This window comes from Musa acuminata, chromosome BXJ3-10 (genome assembly GCF_036884655.1).
Source record: "Musa acuminata AAA Group cultivar baxijiao chromosome BXJ3-10, Cavendish_Baxijiao_AAA, whole genome shotgun sequence".
In the NCBI taxonomy this organism is placed as follows: Eukaryota; Viridiplantae; Streptophyta; class Magnoliopsida; order Zingiberales; family Musaceae; genus Musa; species Musa acuminata.
Window position 1 is genome coordinate 22,257,758 of NC_088358.1, and position 21,808 is coordinate 22,279,565.

Genomic DNA, 21,808 nt, shown 5'->3' on the forward strand with positions numbered 1-21,808 from the left:
ATACCAGAACGAAAATGGAAGTGAAGATTCACCATAAATAGTATAGTTTGATTGGCCTCCGTTCAACGAATATATTTTCTTCGAGGTTTTCCTTGTTACAAGTGACTTGGGTACATTCATCTCTTGTTCCTCCATATCTCAACACTCTTTCCACTTGTTTTACAACCAGGTTACGAAACAAATATATCTCAACTCTCCCCACAAGTCCTTTCCAATCTCCGAAGAATGGGAATGTCTCACTTATTACCCCTAGTTTGTGCTGGTCGAATCTAAACATGAGAATTCACTTGGAGAATCTACTTTCCTCTAAATGTGTTTTCTGTTCTATCTTCTCTTCTCTCTACATCAAAGCAGGCAGAATAAGTGGCTTTTCTTGCACAACAATTTAAGCAAAGCAGGAAATCACCATTGCATATTTGAAGAAAATGCTATTCGACATGCTATTTTTCGAGGTTAAAGACAAGCAATTCAGGATAGCATTTATAACTTGTGCATTTCCATCAGTCCCGGTGAATAAAGAAGATCAATTGGAAAGAGAGTTCCATAATAAAGCTATACAGTGAATAGAGTTCCAAAAATAATAAACAGAGAAAAGAAAAAAAAATAGCAATTTCCACCAACAGCATCATACCATAGTTCAAACAGCGCTTGATGCATTTATAATTGGAGTGGAACACAAGGATCATCTACCAGAATTGTGCCAATCTTCAAACAAGAGCAGATTACACCACCAAGAAGGGAAGACGGGTCAATTTCCTGAATGAATGAATTTTCCACACGGTTCATAAAGTAGCTCATCTCTCTTGGCCTGATCCCGGGCTACAGTTCAAACTCAAAAGGTGGGCAACCACATTAAAATTATGTGCAGCGCCACCGACCCTAAATAAGAAAGTTTATTCTACAAACAACTGTCTGTGTGGTACATAGAACCCTAAAATTCTGATCTAGTACAAACTTCATTAGTATACGGTAGTTGTTGATCATTGGTACAATCATGTGCTGCCCATTCTTACATGAGTGGGAAAGAATCTGACCTGTCTGCAATGTTTCAATTTAACTTGAGCATCTTGTGTTCTCCCTAGTAGAAGGTCAATGTAGATGGCAGCAAGTGCAGCTCTTGGATTGCTAGGCAGTGCAACCAGAGCTTTCTTCGCCAATAAGCTAGCCTGCTCAATATTTCCTTGTATTGCACAAATTGCAGCAAGATTTACATAGAGCGTTCCACGAGCCTCATCAGGCTTCATAAACATCATACCTTGGATTTCTTCACTAGTTTTGACATTAGGAGGACCACTCGACTCTTCCCCATCCCCACTTCTATCTGTTCTCCACTTTTCCCTATCTTCTTCACTGTAAGGCAACTGAACTTCATTCTTTTCCGACACATAGAATGACAAATGCTCAGCTGCTTCTTTTGGTTGGTTCATGTAGCAAAGTGCTTCAGCAGAATATACATGACTGAGAAATACATACATTCTGGAACAGCCAGGCAACTGCTGGAGTTCTTTTGCGGCAGATAATGTTTTTAATGGATTCCCTAAATTCAACTCCACATAAGCTAGGTTGCCTAGAACAACCTGCTTTATCATGTTCATTTCTTTTCTACATATTTCCTCATATGAAGAAAGAGAACTCTGCAATGTCGTGTTCAAGAGTATACCTCCCTTTGTTTCTTTGGAATCACTATTAGTAGAAGTCCCAGGGGTTGATGTTGCGTTTGAAGCTTTTGAGTTACCAGACAGTATATTCTTGTGGCTCAAATTCTTTGAATTAGCAGATGTTGCAAGGTAGGTATCCTCTTCTTCTTTTCTAGAGAGCGATCCACTTGACTGGACCTTTTCACTTTTATTGAGCAGATACAGAGCATTGAGGAGACACCGTCGAGCAAAAGGAAGTGAAAGTCTATGTTCGCCATCAGAAGTGATTAAACCACCCTCTCCTAAGCAGTCAGAATATCTATGTCCCGAGCTGAAATCATCAATCACTAATTGTCTGCATCTGCCTGATCCAACTACATGAACTTTCACCTCCTTGCCATCTGATGATGAAGAACCAGTTTTTGCCAGAAGTCCCTTTTCTAGAGCTGACAAGCAGCATTCAGCAAATCGGAGCCAGAAAATGGGTTTGTCATAAAATACTGGCCTAGCTTTGTCAAAACAGCGGGCTGCGACCAGTGGTCTTCCACAAAGCAAGTATTGCAAGCCACAGTTATATACTATAAAGAATGATTTATCTTGAGAAAAGGTAGAAAGCTTCAGAGGCTTCTCACACCCAAGAGATGCACTGCATTTTAATGCCTTAGAGAAGAACAAAGTCGAAGTGTGATGTTTCCCAAGATGGTGGTATATGCACCCCATATTGTTGTTAAATATACAAAGGGTTGCTGGATCAGATCTGTTACCGGATGTCATCAATAATTTTATAGCCTTACGGTGGTTGCCACGAGCGTATTCTAACTGAGACTTTAACAAAAGTGCTGTAGATGAATCTCCAAAACGTGCTATGTTCATAGCCAGCTTGATTTCACGCTTTGCAGCCTTCAGGTTCCTTGTGAGCAGCAGTAGTCGTACCTTGTAAAGATGCAAACTTAACTTTAGATCAATGGCAGAAGCTGCTTGATCAGCTGATGTTTTTGAGTTATCGTTGGGGGTAGGCCTCTCCAAGTTCTCGGTACCAGTATCCAGTGTTGAATATAAGGTCTCATATTCTAGTGTCTCTTCTGATAAAGTTCTTGTCAAAGCATTTTCAGGAACATTGATGCTACCACTTGAATCTGTACTGGAGGCATCTGGAGCAGAGAAGTTGTTTGTTATAGAAACTTTCAATCCTTGGTTAGATGGGTGTTGGATGCAGCTGCCGATATCTCCTTGCCCGACAGCATGACCAACACCAAAAGATTTCTCCAGGTATTGAATAACATCCTGAAACAAAAATATAAGAAGTTTGAGCAGAGCATTACAAAAAAACCAAACCTATGTGAATATTACTAAATTTTTTGCAGAATACCATGATCATAAATTGGAACACAGAAAAAATAATCCAACATGGGCAATGAGTTTCAAATAATAATATCAGCAATAACAAAATTAATGAATTTGATGAGAAATGTAGTAGTCATATCGAATGTTCCAGGATGAAACCTTTAGCAATAAACTAAATGTAACATAGGTACTCTGATCCAATTTAACATAGGTACTCTGATCCTCCATGAAATATCTCATGACATGAACCTTAAAGAGGTTAAATGCCAGACAGAGTGTAGCAGCAGTGAAGCAGTGAAGCAAGCTTTGTAGAAATGCCAGACGGAGGTTAACATAGGTACACTAAAAAGCAAGCTTTGTAGAAAAGCTACTATGACACACCCAACGTGTAAATATTTCAAAATATATTTTAAAGTTCCCTGATCCAATGTTGCAGCAGAGAAGCAGGACAACTAATACGAGACTCTCTAAGTAACTGTGCAGTTCTATGCAGTACAAATCAAAAATCATAGAATTGAGTGCAACTGATATACATACGTAACCAAGCAGAGCATTGATTCCTACGTTGAAATTGATTGATACCCTACTTTCACACCCAAAGAAAGAGAAAGTTATTCATATCTCGCTCTCCTAAAGCTAGAACCACACCTTTCCTAATCCTAACTTATTGCTTGCCCGGTGCAAAGCTTGTTTCCCTCTGCCAGCATGATTAGATTTATCGGCATCCAATGTGTTACAAGAGTACTTTCTCAGCGCACCAGAATTAGATTAACCAAGAATACAAGGACATAGAATAGGCAATCCCAAAGCTAGCAACATTAAGTTTCTGCAGGCACAAAGCTTTCAGCTGAGAATAGAAAAGGAATTTCCCTAGTAGTGGATTCACTGGAAATTTCAAGATCCCAAAGCTATCAAAATTCACTCTCACCAGCATAATAAAAGCACTTTTAAGTCCAGATCACATGAAAATCCCATAAAAATCATCACAAAGTTTAGATACACTGCTTATCATAGAAAATTACTAAGCATAATCCAGATTGTTAATACCCCTCATTTATGTTTATGTTCAACCCAAAAGGGTTGATGCTTACTTCAGTAAGATCGGAGCAAACCTGTTGTTAGGTGAACTGTTCTAGATGAAACTAAGAGATTGTCAGGATACAATATCTGAGATTAGAACCAATGATTCCATAAGGCCATCAAGGAAATTGCAGATGTCAATGAAGCCATGGAGTTCACTGGAATCTTACTTATAGGATACATCTTAATTGGGCAAGCAGTGGCATAGGAGAAAAGAGAATTGAGAGATACAGAAGTACTTTGTTGGACTCAGAAGGCTGGTTTAGTGCTGTTATTACTGTTGTTAGAGGATCAGAGAATAAGTTGCTGATCAAAGTACCAAGCGTTGTTTAGTTGCAGGAGGTGGAGGACCTGTTTGGGGGGAAAAAATGATAGGCTGTTGCAGTGAAAGGGTAACAGCTGGGCCGCACTTGGTTGACAAAAAAACAGAGGTGGGATTAGGGATCATATCTAATTGTTCAAGAAAATATTTCTAATCTATTGTTCCTAGTAACTTTGCAAATCCACTTCAATATTCGGTATAGAAACATTTTGCATATGTTGTCTCTTGATGCCTAAATCCTGAATGTAAAGTATGGCTAGCCTAACAGCTGCCTTATGAAATTCCTTTTTCAATTTAAGAGGCACCTGATGACAAGGAATGAAACAAACAGGTCGGGCTGCAACAAACTAACACATGGTACACTGGCATGTACTATGGATCTATTCCGTTTCGGGAAGAGAGAAGAGAGAAGGAAGGAGGAGGCAACGGAGGACGAGGATAAAGAGAGATACCAGAGGAAGCAAGCAACACAGCGGATACGCGGTGGCAAGGGCCAACAAAGATCATGAGATAGTGCAGAGAGGGAGACCAAACTCACAACCCCTCATGAGCCACTAAAGGCATCCGGCTTGGTGGCTCGGCCCCTTCTAAAAGAAAAAACCAACTTAACGAAAGGAAGAAAGGGGATCAACTGCCCAAAATGGGTGGTCTACATCTCAGTTTACACACAGAAAAGTATGGAATCTGGGTGAAATTGAATTCCTTGCCTGTTGGTCACACAACCCCTGAAGCCTCTCTTGATTTTAACTACCTTACTTTTACTCTGAACATCTTCATCAGTCTCCCAGTCTTGTTGAACAATAGAGTTAAGATACGAAAAGGTTTTACTTGCCTAAACCTCTTGTCCATCAATCCCAACTATATCTATATTTCTGCATTTAGTATTACCGAGTACGGTCTTCACAACTCAAGTTATAAATCAATTTCATTTAAATTTGCATCAATCAAAGAAATACGCAGCAAAAAACATACAACATATGGACCTATCCTTCATATGACTAGTAAGTTAATAAATTATCAATATAAAAACATAAAGACTAAAATGTTGATCCTTGATGTATCCCTATAGTAATAGGAAACTCGCTGATATGCTCACTATAATTCTAAGACACATTTTTACCTTACATATCTTTTATAATGTCAATATAAATAGTAAACACACCTTTTTTTTTCTAAAACCCACTCCAATAATTCTTTGGGATTCTATAATAGCTTTTTCTAAGTCAATAAAAACCATGCAGATCTCTCCTCTCTATAGTTTTTATTAATTTCCTTTATAGATATATATCATTTGTCATTAATCTTGTCATAAAACCAAATTGATTCTCCAAAATTCTTGTTTCATGCCTTATCTTACCTCCAAAGACTCCTTCTCACAGTTTCATAATATAACTAGTTATCTTAATTTCTCTATAGATAGAGAAGTTCTAGATATCTCAGATTCTTAGAAATTGATACTAAAAAACTCTTCAATCATCAGATATGTTTTTTATTTTGATATTGTTATTAAATAAACTAGTCCACTAACCCAAGGATTATCTCGGTCTAATACTGATACTGACTGACAATTGAATCTGTTACAGGACTGACTAGTAGCACCAATCTTCCGAGTGTCAATATGTTTAGTGCTAGTCAGTATCAACTAGAACCCCTGAAGTGTAAGGAGAGACAGCGACGGAGAACTATTTGTCTTGGATGGAAGCAACATCATGGAGGAGTGAAGCGACAGTAGTGGTGGAGTGATATGACAGTGGTAGTGTGAGCGAGTGGTATTGCACGTATGGGACATTATTGAGTTTACCTTCAGCAGCTTCCTATCGGTGTGGATATCCAAAGCAAGCAAGAACCTCACTGGCTGAGACTAAGGGAGTCGATGCTTAAGGGACTTCCTTTGTCAAATACAAGTTTAGTTATGTAATCATGGTAGAGACATGGAACAACCTATCCAATGTGCAAAAGTTTAAAAAGACAATACTCCTGGAAGGCTTTGGTACATAGAGTAAAAGGAAAACATAGTGTCACATTGTAAATAGATATAAGAGATGCAACAAGATCTTAATAAGCACCAATGGAACTGAACTACCTCTGTTGCAAGATACAGGTCAACTCCCTCTATATTATATCTTGATGATGAACTACCTCTATTACAAGACACAGGTCAACCAAATCATCAGGTACTTCAAAAGTACAGATAGTGCTTTTCAGACATCTAATATTCTCAAAAGACATGAAACATAGTCTTCACCCTGAAATAAGGCATGAAATTCCACTGATCTTCATAAACAAAGCAATTTCAACACTTCACTAATGACAAATTAACCACACAACAAAAATTTTGACCTGCTTCCTTTTTGATGAATTGTAGGTTCGAAATTTTAATGACAAATGGCTACATCAGATCATAGCATGTAGAAATCAAATATATTAGTTTTCTACAAAAGTGTGCATATGAATTAAGGAAAAACAAGATAAAGTATCAGTGGCTTGTATTGCCATGTCATACGTAATACTTGTCATGCGTAACATTATTCAGTGCAATTCCACCACGGAGGTCACTCAAAATTCAATTATTTTTTCTATTGTCTTTTAACTTAGTTCAATTATCAGAAACCACATTATTTTCAGAAGCTTATAGTGAGAGTAGGTCACAAAGACCTAATATACATAAATCAATATACTGATAAGTCACAAAAGGAGTTTTGTTTTGCCCCACAAGTTCTTTATTTCATGTTCCATACAACAGAAGTTGGAGGCAACATTGAAGCAGGAAAAGAAAATAAATGACACTTCCATTGTAAACTTACTGCAGCTTTTGAAGCATCTTGGCAGGCCAATGCAACATCCAGCAGCAGAACACACACATGAAGAGCTATTCTCTGCATGAGACAAAAGCACTGATTGAAGGAAAAGAAGAAAAGAGGCCATCATATGCATACACAAGATAACTGACAAAGACCTCATCAATGGGCTCAATATTCTGATATAATGTTTCAAGGACTGATAATGCCTGCACATATTCATGGACGTGGTAAAGCACAACAGCCTGAAAAGAACCAAAATGAGTAAAGTGACATTATTAGAACCACCTTTGATTTGCATTAAATGACTATGGGAAAAGAATTTTTGGTCAAAATACAAACACATAAGTACATACAATGTTCAACAGTATTACTGAAGTGTCAAACTCTTCTGCATAAACAATTCTGCCACTGTCTGAAGGATTATTCACTTTGGATCCTGAAACCATATTATTCACACTCCGATTCCCCAATTCGGTCTGTTCTCCAGAAGAACAAGCGAGGTCTTCACCTTGCTGCTGTACCAGAAACAATTAATTAGTCTAAAAGAAGGTGTTGGTATTTGGTAAAACCACATTTAAAATAAATTCTCACTTGCAAGAACAAGAAAATGCTGGCTCAAAAAGAAATGTGATCATATTAAGCAAATGGCAAACATGCATAATGAGAATAACATAGAAGACTAGCAGTAACAAGGAAAAAGGTAATAGATAACATAAGATATTCCCAGGGAGCTACCGCAGTTTCTGGTACAGCAGAAACAGGAGATTTACAGCTTTAACCTCACAATCAACTAGGAAAAAAATTAAATGGGAAGCCAAAAAAAAATCTCTGCCAGTCTAATACCAACCAGATTTGGGTTTATATTTTGTGAAACAGGCTAAATCACTAGAGAAAAAAAATTGCCAATACAAAACGAGAGTGCATTGTGAGGAGAACCACTTTAAGGCCCTGTAAATTTGATAACTGAGAAATCTATACTGGCAGAATTTCTTAAAATGTGTCTTGGAGTGCAGAGCAGAATATCATGAATGCCTATGTCACCAGTATGCATATCCAAACACAAATTTGTCTGTTTACAAAAGGTTTTTCCCATGGACACAAACATAAGTGTATCATCTAGGCAAGAACCTCATGAATTATGCAGCCCTTTTTTAATTTAATAATTAGTACAAAGAACCAATGTGACGTGGATGAATGTTTATCATGAATCATTTAGTCAGATGATGAAAGACAAGTACTTCAATGACAGATAGCCTTGAGGAACATAAGGATATTAAAAAAGCAACTGCAGAGACGTGAGCGATGCTAAAGTTATCCTAACGAAAAATAGTACAGGGTGTCTTCACTAGAGGAATACCACTTTGATAAAAATCTCAGTCTATACTGACACTGATAATCAGATTAACCAGGGTTCCATAGTGCACTACAGTCCAGTACCAGTCAGCACTCGTCGGAGCAGTCCTTAATAGTCCAGACCCAATAAATCCCCATGACATGACAGCTTTTTTTTAATTTCTTTTCCCTCAATGATACATGAAAATATGGTTATAACACTTATTACAAACCATCTGCCAAGAACAACATCAACTGAAATGAGACTATTGTAGCAGATGGCTGAGCTGCTGTTCTCCGAAATTGGGGGATCATTACATCAATCAGTCTCATCCTGAAATACATGTTGAATTAGGATACGCAATTCGCGCTGATTTGCTGAGGGATCATCATTATTAACCTTTGTGTTTTTTTGTATTGAAGAACCAAGTTTGGTGAGTAGGAATTTGATGCAGTTACATAGCGAAGGCAATGTCATTCTGTGATGTTCCTTTCAAAAACATCTGAAACAGAAAGAGAGAGAGAGAGCATGGGGTACTACTACAATAATAACAACAGCTTTTCTCCTATATAGATTTATTTGCTACCTTAATACTACCACTGCAACAAAAATTTTGCTCCTATATAAAGCTATTTACTATCTCAGTACTACTACCACAACAGCAACTTTGCTCCAGCAGCAGCTGCACTTATAGTAGACCTATTTGCTAGTTTGTACCAGGGTTTTTAAAGCCAAACCGTACCGCCCAGTACAGGAGGTATGTACCAGTCCACCAATAGACCGGTACACAAACCGTCTGCTACCGGGCGGTATCATTGATATAGCCCGTATCGGACAATACGGGACTGTACCGAGCGGTAACAGTTGAAATTTCAATCGTTACAGCCCAATACAAGTCGGTAACGGTCGAAATCGATCGTTACTATCTGTAATAGTGCTCCAACACAAAAACTTGCTTCCTTTTCTGTGCCCTTTTCACAGAAAGAGAGAGGGAGAGAGAGGAGAACATGTGACAGATTGAGCACGATATGGAGAAGAGTCAAGAATTGAGAGACTTCCGGAGCTCTGCGCCGCTCACGCCATTTCCCTTAAGTCGCCCCAGGAGGCATGCTGCTTATTCGCCGTCTTGACCACCTTCCACGCCGCCACGACCTTTGACACCATTTGGGACCACTTCCTGCCCACCGCTTGAAGAAGCCCTCACGGAAGAAGCTACCTCCCTCCGACCTCGACTCCTCTACTTCTGGTCCCGTCGCAACCCCCGTCGTAGCGACACTGTCGAACGATGGAACACGACCCAACATCACCTTTGTAAACCGCCCCGTTTCAGTGACTAAGGATGGTTATTCGTCGTCACTCATTTCTACTGAGACAGATAGTAAGAGGTTAAAAACAAGGATGGGGTTTCTTTTGGTAATTATGTCGGTTTTGAGTCGTGGGATCAATTTTTATGCCCTTTTTAGGTGCACCGCAGAGTACGCCTTGGCGTACCACTCGGTACCCTCTACCGTACCGAGCAAAGCTCGGTATACCGATACAGTACAAGATTAAAAACCTTGGTTTGTACTACTTCTACAGGAAGCTATTTGCAATTTGCTTGGTACACCGGTATGTTACAAGATTAAAAACCTTGGTTTGTACTACTTCTACAGCAGCAGCCTTGCTTCTATATGGAAGCTATTTGCAAGTTTAATATGACTATTGTACCAAGAATAGCTTTGTTCCTATAAAAAAACTATTCAGTAGCTTAGTACTACTATTGCAGGAGAACAAGCAGCTTTTCTCTAGAGCAACTTTTGAAAGGTTCTTCACCGCATGGTTATTCAAAACATAGAATAAGAAACAGAAAAGCATAACTTACTTTAAACTTGAGAAGTACATCAAGAAGTTTCCTCGGATCAGAACAACCATCTCGGTAGTGTTCGGCAACAGCAATGTTATGAAGAATCTGAAATTGGGGACAAAATTCCATTTACAATTATAATATTACTTGACAAGAAATGTGCACATTAAAATATCCTCTTGTTCTGTCATATGCAAGCCAGAAAACAAAATGATAGTACATTATAGATAACAACAAAGTAATGAATGAAGCAGAACCAGGGGTATAAACAGTCTTAGTTATACATCTAGTCAGTCAATTGATATCACATATGGATTAAATTGAAATTAGATTACTGTTATCATGAAAGTACCCTGTACAAATGACAGCACACAATAAAACACAAATGTTGATCAAGAAATATTACATCATAAAGGCAAACAAAAGGTGTTTTATGATCACCTCCATGCACGTTTTGAAGGAAAAAAGTTAGAATACTTAAGATTCATGGAATGCATGGCGCCAAGCTTATTCTTGAAGAGATTCAAAAGTAAAGATACTGTAAAATTCAATACTGAATGAAACAAAATTTTCTTCAAAAATTATAAGCTGGTAATTGACAAACTAGCAAAGAAATAAAATTTTAATGTCCAAGAAATGATTCTGCACATGCATAATTGGTGCATAATAGTATAACCTAGTACACTGCCAAAGAGGTATTTAAATATGTAGAAAAAAATAAAAAGCAAAACGAAGCAAATTCAAGAGGCATGTGAAAAACAATGGAAATTAAACTTAAATGGTGAAGAATGAGATGTCAGATATTTATTGGACATAGTTTAACCTAGCATGCAGCCATTAATAGAGCTAAATAATTGAAAAAAGCTCAACCCACACAAAACAGCAGGTACTTAGATTTCATGGATGATGAATAACATTCCATGTCTAATTGAAATGACAAACAAACAATATTTAAGGTTGACACAATGCACCTACATATAAAATTAAACATGCAAGATATAGCAAACATTGTATGAGGGAAAAAGACAAATAGAATAAGCATAAAAAAATTGAATCTTGCTCTGAAATCTATTCTCGCATTAAAGGTATTCAAAGACTATACAGGAAGGATGCCTGACAAGGCATAAGCCTCCTGTACTGAGGACATTAACAAAAATGACTGGGACCACATGAAATAAATACAAAATTATAAACATGTCATTGAAATCGGTTAGCAGGGTCGATAAGAAAAAGTTTAGATAAAGGCTTGTCTGCAGCAATTTGAGGCAGTTAGAAATATAGGACAGAGAAGGAAGAAGAAAAAGAAGCAGTGACGACAAATAAAGAGAAACTATGTGAATGTCACCTCCAACAAGTGCTTCTCCAATTCAAGGTGGAGAAGCCTCTCGAGCAAGCGATTAAAAATACTAACTAAAAAAACTTTTTAACCAAATAATTCAACTGCTAATAAAATAACTTTATTATGTACAATGAAAGAACACAACCCAAGCATGAGCTTTTACCATGCTTGTAAGGGTATATCATGCACTATTTCTTACATAAAAACAAATTCAACTTTAACTGCTAATAAAATAAAATGGTATACCATGCACTATTTCTTACATAAAAACAAATTCAAAATAACCTAATAGGAAACATGCAAGATGATAAATTATCCCCCTCTCTCGTATTCCCACTTCGACATGGGACATATTTCCCAGCTGGTCTTTCCTCTTAAAAGACCTAGGTAATTTAAAACTTCCAAAAAGCTTTCTGATTCATGACTGCATGTTGTCCATGCCTCATCTGAGATAGCCCATTTTTCGGCTAAGTTTTTTGCCAACCCAGCCATGCATTACCTAACTGGTGACATGTGAGCCCAACTCCAGATTTGATTGTAAGTCCAAGTAACAAAAAATAACAGAAGAAAATTGAAGAAGAATTTAGAAGATAAATAGAAAGACATCAAGGTCCCCTAACATAAAAAAAACACTATTTCTATCCGTCAAAAAATCATATCTTACCTCTTTTCTTTTGATAAAGCACTTTCTTTTCATACCATGATTGACCCCTTGGAGAACTTCTTTCAAAACTCTATTTAAAAACTAACAACAACAGTAGCAAAACGTCATAGTTCTCGTATACACATGGATTCAAATACCCCCCTAAACTATTCAAATTCACTTAAACAAAAAAATAGATTAAAATATTTCAACATTATACGAATTTGCTATTTTGATTTAAAGGAAAATATTTTTCATTTTTAACCAAGAAAAAGTGAACAAAAGAGGAAGGAAAAAAGATAAAGATAAGACACAGTGATAGTTAGAATGATAACAACTATGCTCGTTATGGCTCAGGAAATTAACTCCTAGGAATAAGTTATCGCACCTCCACATGTCTCAAAATGTGTGACCTAATCAGACTATCCAAATAGATATATGGTCTCATAACCATTCAAATATAATGTGGGAAAATAAGTCATTCATTCATCCATTCTTTCATTCTTTAATGTTCAATTGCATTTAATTCCCTTTTTATAGACCAAATTCAAGAGGAGATATGGACAACCTACAAAAACGAGGAAGAATATAATAATATCCATAAATCAAGACATATCAATCATTACAACTTTCCTTCTCTAATGAAATTTCATATTTGATTTTGTGAATAATATTTCTTTTAATAATATATCTAATTGATAGGCTTCCTATTTTGCAGGTTGATGAAACCTTCTTCTAGAGACAAATCCTTCAATCAAGATCTATGATCTCCAATCAAAATCAAATTTTGGTCGCTTTTTTTTCTCATTTTCTTCCTTGTTCTTCTTCTTGAGAAATCTAGGAAACTGAACCGAAAACATTGAAAATGTTACCAAGTGAGAACTTATGACATTTACAAAGTAACTCCCCAAATTATTTAAATTTATTTCAATGAGAAATAGATTAAGATTATTCTGCACCAAGAGGGTGGCAATGTTGGGCTGTGCTACCCTCAGACAGGAGATAGGAGAGGGGTAGAGAAGAAGAGGAACAAAAGCAAAGAGTAAAGACATGGTGGGGACGATGATGAAGCATTGATCAAGAGAGGAGGTAAACAAGGAGGAAAACGGGAAAAGGGAAGGGAGAGAAGAAGAGGCATGTGGCCAGTAGTGGGCGAAAGCTCGACTGCACTAGAACATGACAAAAAGAGAAAAAAGGGTTGCACACAAATGTTGGCGAGGGAGTACAGATAGAGGGGGGACATGACCCATTATTGAGCCAAATTTTGTGGGTATTTTGGTCCACAGCCTAGACAGGAGCCCAGGTGGGCGCCTAAGGCATCCATCGTTCAATTGAAGACACCTCGCCTAAGACACCCTGAGACGCTCAGGCTTGCTCACCTCGCCTAAATATCTAGGCAAGCACTCGAGTGCCTTACACTGCTAAGAAACAACTCAGTCACTTGGCTGCAATATTTAGAGCGTCGGACCTGAATTCCAATGAAATAAAGGTGAAGAAATGCAGATTTGCTATCGTTTTGCAAATAAAACAGAACATTTCACAAACAAGTAAAAGAATAGAGCTTATCAAAATTTTGAACATAAGAAATGTTAGCAGCAACTAAACAATGGATAAATCAGAAAGCTTAAATGCTACTTGACAACCAAATCAAAAATCTTAAATGCTATTCAGACAGAATATACCTAGAGTAATATTAAGGAAACATGAATTCTGAAAGATCTAGCCCCACAATCAGGCAATCCAAAAGATAAATCCCACAAACCTTTGGATCGTCCCGCTTCTTCTGCACAAGCTGATTCAACACATCGACGCACTCCTGGAACCGGCGGCCCTGGAACAGGAAAGCGGCTTCCTTGGCCAGCCCCTCGGCATCGGCGAGATGCCCTTCGTCACCCGTGACACCATCCTTGCTCCCCAAAGAAGCTACCGCTGTCCCAGTAGCAGCGGACGAATCCTTCACCTCCATTCTCAGATCGAACGAGCACGATCGGATCCAACAACCAAATCAAGCAAAATACCACGGATAAAGCAGCGATCGGAGGCAGCGAGATCCGGAGAAAGGAATCCGACACGCAGTACGGCGGCGTTTGGACAGGGTTTCTACGGACACGGTAGGCTTTTGGAGAGGATTAGGAGTTAGTGCTCGGACTAGGGCTCCGGAGGAAGAGAGAAATAAGAGAGAGGGGAAGCCGGAAGGGGACGAAGGGTTATTTTGGACACTCTCATCAATCTATTCTGGCTCTCACGTGAGAAACACGTGATGCAAAAAGGCGAAGTTTTGCGTAATAATGACCGTCGGATCTTATTTTTTATACGCTCTATATCTACCTGCCGTGACATAAATGGACCCGCGTGTCAGAGTGTCCAATAACGTAGCAGGTATTCCAGCAGGTGTAAGTAAACGGATATTACATTTAACAACAAACTTATCCAAAATATATCATAAAAAGTTTTTAATTATATATTGATAATAAGATTTATCGAAAAAATCATTAGTTTTCAGATTTTGACTTCTCATTATCATTATCATCATCAATACCAATAAGATCATTGTTACCATTACTAATATTAATACAATTATTATTACAAATATCATCATCATTATCAAATTTTCATTCGTAATAACAATATCAATATCATTACCAATTCCAATATTTGTTATCATTAATATCACTAATATCAGTGCCAATGCTGGTATCAATACCAACATCAACATCATTATTATTATCATTACAATTACCATTGTTAATACGACATTTGTACAAATATCGATACAGTATCATTATCATTACCATGACCATTATAATTATTATTACCAGTACAACTATCATTATCATAGTCATTAGCATTACCGATACCATTACTATTATGATAGTTATTTTCATTAATACCAATATCGATGTTATTATAATGATAGCAGGATGGCCACTCATTGTGCTTCTTTAGCCCATCAGATGATCGATGTGCCTCAAGTTTTAGCAACGAGGATGGTCAAACTTTCCTGGAGACACTGTAGCCAAGAATTATGAGTGGGTTCGTGAGGCATGAGCCACAGGGAAACGCATGAACGCATTTGATGATGGGGTTTGAGAACAAGGATTGCCCCACTAAGACGACAACGCATTGATTTCTCTACCACCATCCAATTTAATGAACCATGAGCCTCGTTTGATGACTCTCAGAAAGAAGCAAACATGTAAAAGGGAATCCCATGATAATTCCATAGACAGATCAAAAAGATAACATGAAGATTGAACGTAACAATTAGAAGCAGTGAGCATCCTCCATTGTGATTCCTTTCCGCTAACCTGTAGAAGAATCAAGTCACGGCACTCCAAAGATTAGAAGCTGCAGCACATAATCCTCAAGAAACACCACAGGAAGAGGAAAGAAAGGACAAGAAAGGATGAGGCGCCGCTAAAGTCGAACTAATGATTCAAGAACTCAGTTGTGGAGAGGATTCGGCCCGGTCGGTACGAGCCGCTTCTCGACGCCGTATCTTGGATCGATCTCATTCCTGACCGGCGGCTGCGGAGGAGGCTGAAGCTGGCCTGGCCGACGTCGGCGGCACCAGGAAGGTAGCCCATGCACAGCCCGATCATGATAGTACTGGACGAGGCGGCGGTGGTGACCGTGGTGGAGGAAGCGGTGGTGGTGGCGGTCGCAATGATAGGCCAGGAAAGCTTCATCCGAGGTCGCCTGGGAGAGAGAGCTCCTGGAAGCCGGTGACAGGAAGATGACAGCCAAGATGAGGGCCCAAAGCATTGCAGGCGAAAAGGAGGAACTCCACATGGCTCTTGCGGCGGCAGGAGACCATCAAGAAGAGAGTTGCCGATCTCCAAGAGAAGAAAAGGGAGGGGAGAGAGAAAGAAAGAGAGAGAGAGAGGTGGCGAGCTTTAAACAGCAGGGCAAGAGACTCATGAAGAAATGGACCTCCGTAGTAAATGCATGCAAGCGAATGGTGTGCAACATTTTGTCGTCACTTTTATTTGGCCGTGTGTACTGATAACATGTATGATATGGAACCGTGACATGGCTCTGAGTTTGGCACTGCCACGAACAGAGATGATCCACATGTTTGACTTCCTACTCCATGGTGGGCTTTGGATGACTTGGAAGGCAAGGAAAACACAAGAGACAATTCATTCAAGTAATTCTTTATATATATATATATATATATATATATATATATATATATATATATACCAAAATTTTGGATTATTGATGGGTCATTACAGCCCAGAAAAGAATTGAAGATTGTGCTTTGTGAAGAGCACCATACTCTGTTAACCTTTCAGGTTACATGCACGTTCCAGATTCATACACTTAGAAATCCAACGGCGGAAAGCTCACAGACAATGCGAAGCCGTTTCCTGCGATACCTCGAGCACCGAACACCAGTGGTGACAATTAGAACGAAGCCACGTCGATACTTGCTGACCCAGCTGGAAGTCCCGAGAAAAAAAGGCATTGTCGTAATACCTCCGATGCGTCACCTTTTGTTAGTAGGTCCCAGTGGCGGTGCTTGTGCCTTGTCGAATGGTCTGCGGTGTTGTGTTGTTTGCTGTGTGTGTGGGACCGCGTGTCGGGTGGAAGGTGGAGCGTGTTTGCTGCCACGGTCGGTGCAGCCACTCCAGGCGATCAACCGAGTCGATGTGACCCGCCCGGCGCCGTAAGAAGGCGGTCCGCTGCTCTTCCGGAACAGCATTAAGGCCTCCTATTATGGTTTGCTCCATCCAGCCATCCACCGCTCGCCACGTGTTCCTCGCGAGCATGCCTCTCACAGGCACCGAGTCTCACCCCGAACCCTCGTCTTTAAATTGCCGTATAAACCCCTTTCGTCTCGATCCCAAACCACTCGTTCTATCTCTCCCTCCTATTCGGAATCTAGGGTTTCTCTCATTCTCTTCGTCTGCCTCCTTTCTAAACCATAGATTAGCTTTTCATAGTGTATGTAATCCGCCTGCCGTGGATTAATTTCTTGCAGAAATTCTAGATTTCATTTTTCCTGCACTAAATTGGCTATTGTTCCCGATCTCAAGCTTGTGGAGATCCATGGAGGAACCGCTTTGTAGTAGCTCCAGAGGCCATCCGCCACTCACCGACCAACTTCAAGAATCCATCTGGTTTCTGTATTTCGTATGCTGGTGAAATCTAGGGCTTTTCGTGGGCAAACCTGTTTCCCACATGGCGCGTGCGACCGTCGAAATAGCCGCGGATGGACAAAGCCCTGATTTTGGCGCCGATAATATGATCGATAGAACATGAGCGATGGAGGCAAGGAGCGCGGAAAGAATCAGCAGACCAGCTCGAAGAAAAGTCGGCCGTCAGGAGACGCCGATTTCGGCCACGCCATCGCCGAGATTGCCGTCGCCCAGATTTGCGAGTCAACTGGGTTTCACGGTTCCCATTGCTTTGCGAACGACGCTCTGGCGCAGATTGCGGTCCGGTACATCTGCTCTCTAGGCAAAACTGCGATTTTTTATGCGAATTTGGCTGGCGCAATGTGTGCGATGTCATCCAGGGGACACAGGATATGAGCTTGTCGTGCGGTTTTCGCGGTGCATCCGATGTTCGACATTGCCTGGTTAGTTCAGATGTTGTTCGAGAGATCGCCAAGTTTGAGGCGGAAGTCCCATTCTTTAGGCCCATCCCCAGACTCCCTGTACCTCGAGTAGCCAAGTCTACACCCGGCGTTGCTCAGATTGCTTCCGAGGCTACCTGATCCTCACACCTACCTCGACACCGCCACTGATGCCAAAGCAGATATGGTGGAACAAACAAGGCAGCAGAGGAAGGCGGAGAGGCCATTGTTGAGCTTACAGCATCGTCTTGCCTGCAGTGGTGCAGCTGGGTTTCAACCAACAAATGGTGTTGGCAATGATGGGAAGGACAAGCAGGTGGACTGCAGCAGCAACCCATTTCTGGCCCCGCCTTTGTCATACGGAGAGAAAGAAGCATCTGAAATCACTGGTCCGCAGGAGGCAGACGCTGGAAAGAGGCTGTCAGTGCCTGAGGCTTATACCCCTGCCATGACCAGCAAAGGTCGGATCTTTTGTCTTCGATACTAATGGAGAGAAGATTCTTCCTAGAAGCGGGCCTACCGTGCATTTCAAGATAAAGATTGGAGTTAACAATCAATCTGCAGCAGCATCACCAGTCTCTTCTGAAAGGGATTCGTTGCTTTTGAGCAATGATGAGAAGGATGACAGGAGGAAATAAGCAAAGGTCGGATCTTTTGGCTTCGATACTGATGGAGAGAAGATTCTTCCTAGAAGCAGGCCTACCGTGCATTTCAAGATCAAGTTTGGAGTTGACAATCAATCTGCAGCAGCAGCAGCACGATTCTCTTCTGAAGGCATAAGAAGGCATGGATTCCAGTGGACCAGAAATAGCTCCCCTTGTTCATGGTGTTCGCGACGTAGTCGGCGGTGAGGCAGTGTGCGGGTGAGCGGTGGCGCTTGAGACGCACGGTGATGAGGATGCTGGTGTGGGTGTAGTACCGGATGGATTGGACGTTGAGGAGGAAGGCCAGCATGAAGCGGACTAGGATGGAGAACAGTTTGATGGAGAGGCCGAGGTTGGTCCTATACCCCACCACGAATGCCTGCGCTCCGGGCTTGGTTGAGCTCCCGCTGAGGCTTGTCATGAGCATTTCCGCGATCGGTGAGCTGAGCATGATTGCGGTGGTGGCCAGAAGTGTTGATGCCATTATGCTGTTCCTTAGGCTTTGCACTGCCTGGACACCGTTCCTGGCAGGTTGATGGCGTTGATGCCGATGTCACAGAGAGCGAGAGAGAGAGAGAGAGAGAGAGAGAGACCTCCATAATCCAAAGCAGCCGATTGATGGCGTTGATGCCGATGACGGTCTTAGTAGGATCCTTGACGATGCTGCGGAGAAGCCATAGGTGATATGCTAACATGACGGTGACACCAAATGGTACCAAAATATAATCTAGATATTATTTCTTCATAGCAAGGAGAAGAAGATGGAAGAGAGAAAGCACATCAAAATAGATAGACTAATACTTGAAAGCAAAACAGCGTGTGGATACATACGTATATATGTCAAACTAATATAACAAAAGAGTCGACTTCGCCACTACAATCAACTCGTTGCCTTATGCAAGATGGAAATAATATTGAAGCATTTCAAGTTAGTCTTGTACTTCAAAGCTCATACATTTAAACGCCACTTTTTGGGTATTTTTTTTAGTCTACTTTAAAGGAGTATATAAATATATATATATATATATATATATATATATATATATATATATATATATATATATATATTGTGTATGTGTGTACGGTCACCGCTAGTAATTCTAAGCGAGTTTGACCCCCTTCCTAAGACCGATTCGCCTGCGGCCCGCAGGACAGATCCTGGAAGACCCCGTCAGGCACCCGACCGTAAACGTCGCATCCGCCGTCCGTTAGCCGAAACCAGCTAATTCGCGCGCGCTTTCTCTACTCGCGCCGATTTGTCCGCACGTGTCGACACGTGCCCCCAAGCGAGCGTGCGGGTGATCGTTCTTCCTCATCATTGGATTCTTCGTTGTTCTAGGATTGATCGATTGTTTCGGTTGAGGAGGAGAGGAAGAGAGATGACGGCGGCCGCTGCGGGGAAGGATTCACCATCGTCGTCGACGGTTCGTGGCACGCCTCTGCTGAAGGACGAGCTCGACATCGTGATCCCGACGATACGGAACCTGGACTTCTTGGAGATGTGGCGGCCGTTCTTTCAGCCCTACCACCTGATCGTGGTACAGGACGGGGACCCGAGCAAGACGATCCGGGTGCCGGAGGGGTTCGATTACGAGCTCTACAACCGCAACGACATCAAACGCATCCTGGGCCCGAAGGCCGCCTGCATCTCCTTCAAGGATTCCGCCTGCCGCTGCTTCGGCTACATGGTCTCCAAGAAGAAATACATCTACACCATCGACGACGACTGCTTCGTAAGTTATGCCTATGAAATCGACCCACCTTGTGCTTGCTATCTCAATTAAGACTCCAAGTTTCCTTTTTGATTTAATGCCGCTATTTTCGTTTCCTCCCCCCTGAAAAATCTCTTTTTTTCATTCCTTATATTTCCTCATTCATCGATCGCCTGCAGACTGAAGTAAAGTTTCTGAGAAGAGAATATGTAAGGAATGAACACTGATGTTGATCTTGAATTGCACAAACTGAAGTAGATCAGCGTTTTCTGTCATCTCAAACAGGTTGCTAAAGATCCCTCTGGCAACGAGATCAATGCACTGGAACAGCACATAAGCAATCTCCTGACACCATCCACTCCCTACTTCTTCAACACCTTGTATGATCCCTACCGAGAAGGCACAGACTTTGTCCGCGGATACCCTTTCAGCCTCCGCGAGGGCACTCCGACGGTTGTGTCTCATGGCCTTTGGCTTAACATTCCAGACTATGATGCTGCCACCCAGCTTGTCAAGCCGCGAGAGAGGAACACCAGGTACCAAACACTGTGATACCGAAGGTTTCACTGTTGGAGAACTGCTTTACAGATTTCTTAACTACTGTGTTTTGTGTTCATCAGGTATGTGGATGCAGTTCTTACGATACCCAGGGGAACTCTGTTTCCTATGTGTGGAATGAATCTGGCTTTCGATCGTGAGCTCATCGGCTCTGCAATGTACTTTGGACTTATGGGCGATGGCCAACCCATTGGGCGATATGATGATATGTGGGCTGGGTGGTGCATCAAGGTGAGTCTCTGCTTCAGTCCATTCTTTGCTACTCGGGTTAGATTTGTCGTCATATCTTCATCTCTATCACACAAATGACATCACTCGCTATACTCGCCAAGCATGCTCATGACCATCAATCTAAATCACATCCGATGGATGATATTTTAGGTGATCTGTGATCACTTGCGATTGGGGGTCAAGACTGGGTTACCCTACATCTGGCACAGCAAAGCTAGCAATCCATTTGTGAACTTGAAAAAGGAGTACAAGGGCATCTTCTGGCAGGAAGAGCTGATCCCCTTCTTCCAGACAGTTGTCCTCCCAAAGGATTGCACCACCGTGCAGAAGTGCTACATTGAACTGTCCAAGCAGGTGAGAGAAAAGCTTGGGAAGATTGACCCTTACTTCACCAAGCTTGCCGATGCTATGGTTACATGGATTGAGGCTTGGGACGAGCTCAACCCATCCGGAACAGCAGCTGAAATGGTCAACGGCTCCTCCAATGGGAAATAGAGTAGATGGCATAGTCATTATCTTTTTTTTTTTTTCTTTCTATCTATGTAATGTTTGAGGCTTATAATCTTTTTCCGTAATTATATTATAGGCTTTCATTCATGTGAAGCTTGAAATAGACATGCAGTTTGATGATTGTAATCATTTTTATACTTTTTTGAGAATAAAAGATCTTGTTCTTTTTTCTTTTGGGTCAGCCTCAGTAGCCTTTTCCGCAACTTCCTTTATTTTCTCCCTTCTCC

The 21,808-nt window shown here is 40.9% G+C and overlaps 3 protein-coding genes and 1 pseudogene across 4 annotated transcripts; 2 read left to right on the forward strand and 2 right to left on the reverse strand.

The window, feature by feature from the left end:
• Window positions 1-722: 722 nt before the first annotated feature.
• LOC135651722 (uncharacterized) lies at window positions 723-14,531 on the reverse strand. 2 transcript variants are annotated; one of them, XM_065172094.1, is made up of 6 exons: window positions 14,105-14,531; window positions 10,379-10,465; window positions 7,538-7,696; window positions 7,340-7,426; window positions 7,188-7,259; window positions 723-2,921 (listed from the first exon to the last, which is right to left on the reverse strand). In XM_065172094.1, the coding sequence occupies exons 1-6, from the start codon at window positions 14,306-14,308 to the stop codon at window positions 993-995; spliced, it is 2,538 nt and encodes an 845-aa protein (XP_065028166.1). In that variant the 5' UTR covers window positions 14,309-14,531; the 3' UTR covers window positions 723-992. The 2 variants fall into 2 exon arrangements, with proteins under 2 accessions (XP_065028166.1, XP_065028165.1); XM_065172093.1 differs by having other exon boundaries at window positions 7,538-7,699.
• A 1,255-nt stretch (window positions 14,532-15,786) lies between these two features.
• On the reverse strand, window positions 15,787-16,134 carry LOC135651389 (inactive protein FON2 SPARE1-like). The gene has a single exon (XM_065171455.1). The coding sequence runs from the start codon at window positions 16,132-16,134 to the stop codon at window positions 15,787-15,789; it is 348 nt and encodes a 115-aa protein (XP_065027527.1).
• Window positions 16,135-17,214: 1,080 nt separating this feature from the next.
• On the forward strand, window positions 17,215-19,512 carry LOC135651390 (transcription initiation factor TFIID subunit 8-like; annotated as a pseudogene).
• Window positions 19,513-19,886: 374 nt separating this feature from the next.
• On the forward strand, window positions 19,887-21,755 carry LOC135650608 (UDP-arabinopyranose mutase 1-like). The gene is made up of 4 exons (XM_065170089.1): window positions 19,887-20,303; window positions 20,568-20,818; window positions 20,903-21,071; window positions 21,222-21,755. Exons 1-4 carry the CDS (start codon window positions 19,950-19,952, stop codon window positions 21,564-21,566), a joined length of 1,119 nt encoding a protein of 372 aa, XP_065026161.1. The 5' UTR covers window positions 19,887-19,949; the 3' UTR covers window positions 21,567-21,755.
• Window positions 21,756-21,808: the final 53 nt, after the last annotated feature.